General features: G+C 38.3%; 1 protein-coding gene across 1 annotated transcript; it reads right to left on the minus strand.

The window, feature by feature from the left end:
- Window positions 1–4: 4 nt before the first annotated feature.
- Window positions 5–5,290, minus strand: LOC118323220 (splicing factor U2AF 65 kDa subunit-like; the record flags this gene model as incomplete). Its single annotated transcript, XM_035655156.1, has 6 exons — window positions 5,114–5,290; window positions 2,092–2,266; window positions 1,790–1,893; window positions 843–994; window positions 630–746; window positions 5–220 (listed from the first exon to the last, which is right to left on the minus strand). Coding segments are annotated over exons 1-6 (813 nt in total), but the record flags the coding sequence as incomplete, so codon positions are not given.
- Window positions 5,291–5,497: the final 207 nt, after the last annotated feature.

A 5,497-nucleotide genomic window follows, 5' to 3' on the forward strand; every position in this document is an offset into this window, starting at 1 on the left:
GTGATTTAAGCAAATAAACGCCCGGGTCTATTATTAGAAGCTTTACGGTATATAATGTGTCGGTGCTGCTCGGTAACAGACCCGGGACGTGGAAGGCGGGCTGCTCTGAGATTCCGGGTAAAGGCCGATAGTCGTGAGGTCTTCTGATCTTCAGCGACTGACCCTGGAAAATGATTCCATCGAAGGCCATGGCCTGCGTCGTCTCGTCCACAGACCGGAACTGGAAAAGCAAAAATCATGTTGAGACTTCTGCTGCAGGTCGTCGTCACAGGAACACAACGCACACTTATAGTAAAGTCAGAGAAAGGTTTCTACTTTGTCTGCATGTGTGTGTTAAATATCTATAAACTTATATCAGATCCAACAGAAATCCTGTAATCATATTTGTCTGTTTAACTTTAAAAGTTTATTTGTAGGTGGATTTTATTTGTTACCTTTGCACAGAGTCAGGCTAGCTGTTTCCCTCTGTTTCCAGTCTTTATGCTAAGCTAAGCTAACCAGCTTCACAGACAGACGGACATTGAGAGAGATATCAATCTTTGCATGTAACTCTGGGCAAAAAAGACAATAAGTATTAATCTTTAAAGACTTTGTGACGGAGCATATTGTTTTGAGACTGCAGCACAAACCTCTAGGAAAGCAAAGTTTTTATCCTGATTGATCTGCACGGCGAGTACAGGGTTGCTCGGGGCTTGTGAAAGACCTGCGAGTCTCATCTGAGCGTTGAAGAACTCCGCCATGGACTCCTGAGGAGGAAGACAACAAACACCGTTGCTGGAAACAAACACAGCGGCTGAATCGGCGCCAGACGGGAGGTCAAAGAGCAACCGGAGACGGTTTACCTCAGTGACTCCGAAGGGAATATTCCCCACATAGAGGCGTCGGGCTTGTCTCGTCATCTGACTGCCAACTATGGGCACTTGTGTCGGAGCCGCAGCCACTCCAGTGGTGGTGGACGTCGCCAGCAGAGCTATTGTTGGTATCTGCCCGGCCGCTGAAGGAGAGAACACGTAAGGATCTTCACCTACAAACTGCCAACAACAGTTTTATGACTTTATGGTTAATATTAATGGATTTAATCGCTTATTGCAACAGTTCCCATCATTTCGGGGCTTTTTGGGAATGTAAACTGTTGCCATGGGTTACACTTTTTGTCTGTATTTGGCACCATTAAAAGCAGTATTGTGCAGTAACTCATTACTAGTAATAATAATAATACTCTCCCCAGTAACTTGTAGTGTAACTTCTGATACATTTTAGTAATGATATTACAGTTATTCCCCCAAAAAGTAATTAGTTACAACCTTACTTTTGTAATTTAGAATCCAATCAGATCGTTGGAATAATTTCTGTAATCGAGGAAGAAACATTCAGAGGCTGGAAATACTCGATTACTTTAATTTTCACGAACTAAACTGGATTTTAATCATTTTAAGTCTAAATTTTGGGGAGAAAGTAGCAGAAAAGTGATATAACTAGCAGTGTAAGTAATTACTGTTAGCAGGGAGTAATAAGTAAAGTAATAATATTACTTATTAAAACAGTAATGAGTAATAGATTACATGTTTTGAGTAACTAAGTGATACAAAGTATGCCGAATTAGCTATTAGCACTTCCAACAGATCACTTTAATGCTGAATGAAAGTTAAAAACGTGACGTTTGTAAAGGAGGTTCTGTAGTTCTGAGAACTGGCTTTATACTAACAGACCTCAGGAATACTCAACAACACAACAACACTCCTGAGAGACGTCTGCGGGACGGAACCAGCACACAGAACATGAAACGAACCTTGCATAGCTTTATATTGCATTGGTGTGATGTGTTCGAAGCCCGGAGGAGGAACGTCCCAGTATTTGCACGTCCTTTTCTTCCTCGTTCGCCTCGGAGAGTGACTGGATGCAGAGAAATTACAAAATAAAAGCTTCAGGCAGTGAAACATGGAGCCGCTAAAGAGACGAAAATATCAGCTGAAAGAGGGTAAATACTGGACTGGTTCTGGTTCTGGTGCAACAGAGAGCTGGTTCTGGTTCTGGAGCAGCAGAGAGCTGGTTCTGGTTCTGGTTCTGGAGCAGCAGCTTTCACCCACTGACCTGTGCTTCTTGTGGTCCCGGGAGGAGCTCCGGCGGTCCCGGCTCTTCCGGTCTCGGCTGCGGCTCCTCTTCTCCCGGCTGCGGCTGCCTCGGTCTTTGCTCCAGCTGCGATGTTTGTCGCCTCGACCCGGAGAACCACTGCGACTCCTCTTCTTGTGTCTCTCTCTTTCTCTCTCTGCACAGCACGAAATGATTACTACAATAAAATACTAACAATAATAATCATAAATAATAATAATAATACGACTATTGTATAAATAATAATAATAATACATATTTATAAATAATAATACATATTTATAAATAATAATATGACTAGTGTATACATAATGATAATAAATAATAATAATAATAATAATACGACTAATGTATAAATAATAAAGTGTGAGAGCTGCAACTGACATATTAGTATATGACTATATTTAACATATATTACTGATATATACTGAATTAAAAGACAAACATTTACATAACGAAAAGTGTTAATTCTCTTCTTAAATAAATAAACTTCAGACTTTAAACACTCTGTTTCATTAATTACTCTCATTCATTTTGTTGGAAAGTGTTAAATACTTAAATAAAGGTTCTGAGCACTTTGCTTTATTTAATGTAGCAGTGAGATTAAATCTCTCTCCTCGAGCTTTAGAAGTCGTAACAGGTCATTTTCCCCTTTTTTCTGACAATTTATTTATTGATTATTGATTAAACATCATTCTTGTACAGCTTTAGATCTTTATCTGTCTTTATTTATATTTAAAAAGGCAGCAATGCAGATTCCTCGTGTGTAAAAACGGATTTACTAACGAACCCGATTGTGAAAATAATGTTCTTACAAAGGTTCAACTAGAACTGAATACAATCACACACGGGCTGATAGACAAACGTAGAGACGGTGGAGTGATGAGCCGCCATGTAGCTGCCCTCCAGCAGCAGGTAGGGGTTGGTGCCTTGCTCAAGGGCACACTGGCAGTGTCCAGGAGGTGGAACTGGCACATATAATTAATCCTATAAATAACAACGGCTTAATTACCTAATAAATACTTCACCTCTCTGATTCCTCTTTTATACCCACTCAAATCTCTCCCGCTTTAATTACCAGCGCCGATGTTCTTCACTCGCTGCAGGTAATTACATTTTTTCTGTACAGAAGTGTCTGTTCTGTATTAATTACATATTAATTATATATTAATTATACATTAATTACAAGCTCTGCCGCCCTCCAGCCTCCAGGAGAAACCACTGCATCCTGTTCCTCCTTCATGACGGTTTAATGTGGCCTTTTCTTCTCGGAGAGAGGGGGGACATGACGGAAGACCTTTTAACGGATCGATGGAGGTTTCCGTGCGGTTCTGATCCACCTGGTGGCTCGACGCGGACTAAATGTCAACTTATAGATGTGTTCTTTTATTCTTTAATACCTCCTTTTCTATTACTTTCTTCCTTTCTTCCGTGGCTGGGAACCTTCTTTGTGTTGAATGTCACTTCAGACTGCTTTCACTCCCCGTACTCGAGTTTGTTCTTTATTTCCTTCATCAGTTCATCTGACAGGAGTTTTAATTATTAATAAACTAATGTTTTAGTTGTTAAAATGTTGGAGAATAGTGAAAGAAATCCCCATCACGGCTTCCTAAAACCCAGAGTGACGTGTTTAAATGGGAATTAAAATATACTTTAATCAGTTTTTATTGTAAAGTAAAGCAGGATTTTCTCACACTGGAGAAGATTATTATTAGATGTATTAATAAGTAGAGCTGAGACGTTATTAATGTTGTTTCATTGTGAGATTTTGTATTAATTTCATTAACTATGGATGCTGTTTTTATTAAAGCAGGATTTTCTCACACGAGAACAATAAAGTTATTAATTTATTACCTATTTCTATTCTGATGATTGACTAATAAAGTTGTCTCATGATTGTAAAACTTTTCATTTTCAGGCGAGCTACATGAACAAGCTTTATTATTATTATCAGTATCATATATTTAATTAATTATATATCATAATTAAATATCATCCAGTGGAGCAGTTGAGCTGTTTTCCCTCTGGTTGGCGCTACAGAGCACCGTAGTTATATATACTGTATATACTTTTATATTCTCCTGCCTCATGTACTGACAAATACCTGCACATTAATATATATTTCAGCATCATTTGCACTATTTTCTACAAATGTTATTGTTTTTGTTTGTTTATAACTGTACATACTAGTTTATATCTATTTTGTTGAGCTTGTTGTTTATTTATTTATGCTTATTCTGTGTATGTGTGCCAATAAAAGTGATTCTGAGTCTGGTTTTGTTGTGAGATTTTGTATATTTTAATAATAATGTGTTGCAACAACGAATAATGGATGCCACTTTTTATTTTTCAGTTTTTATTAAAGCAGTAAATCCTCACACTGGAACAGATGGAACAAGAAAATATTAATACATGGGTTCAGTTTGCAAAAGGTAATTGCAGAACTTTTTAGTTTTATGCATTATATATTTAATGAATTCATATATCATAATTATATATCATTCAGTAGAGCAAATAAGTTGCTGTGCTGTGATATTCCTGCATTAATTTTAATAATAACGCGCTGCAACAATTAATAATGTGTGCCGTATTGAAAAGTACATAATAATGAATCAGAAAATGTCTAGTTGAGCAGTTTCTGCCTTCATATGTCTTCACAGGAGAGAATAACATTTAGAAATGTGAAATATCTGAATGGAGTTTGGTGCCTGGCTGTCTCGCGCAGGTTAAGTTCCCAGTGAAACTCACCGGTAACCAGACTGCGTTCACTAAGTGTATGAAGATTTAACAGCGACGGTAGGATGAGGGTAAAATCACCGGGACAATGATTAATAATTATTAATTCTGCTAATATGAACAACAAGGAAAACAAGCTGAGTCATAGCTCGTGAAACTACCCGTTAAAGTTGCCGTCGGGTTATTCATTCATAAAATAGCGTCGTTAACATTACGCACTATCAGCAGCGTTGCTCTGCTAGCTTCAGCCGGGGCCGTTCATTCTTACCTTGTCGATTCTCGCTCAGCTGTTTCTCAAATTCCTCGAAATCCGACATTTGTACCGGTGATTTCGGTGTGTATAAATAACGCAGGTCTGTCACGTCTGAGGGGAACGATAAACCAACCAGCCCGCTGTGTCAGTGCAGCAAAAAAAAAACAACACACCGAAAACCTCACCGGCTACAGTACATCCGGTTACAACCTTCAAAATAAAACCACCGGACTCGCTCAACGGCAACGAACGCAGTATATCTGGTGACGAGCTTCAAAATAAAACCACTCAGGTTTACATGGGTTTTTATTTTAAGAGATTGTTTCACCTGTTTTACTCCAAAGACCAACATCATATATAGAAATAAAGACAAGATAAAAGTAATATTGATAAGAAGTA

The sequence above is a fragment of the Morone saxatilis genome, unplaced genomic scaffold (assembly GCF_004916995.1).
Source record: "Morone saxatilis isolate NCDOM2014 unplaced genomic scaffold, NCSU_SB_2.0 Contig14, whole genome shotgun sequence".
NCBI classification, from domain to species: Eukaryota; Metazoa; Chordata; class Actinopteri; family Moronidae; genus Morone; species Morone saxatilis.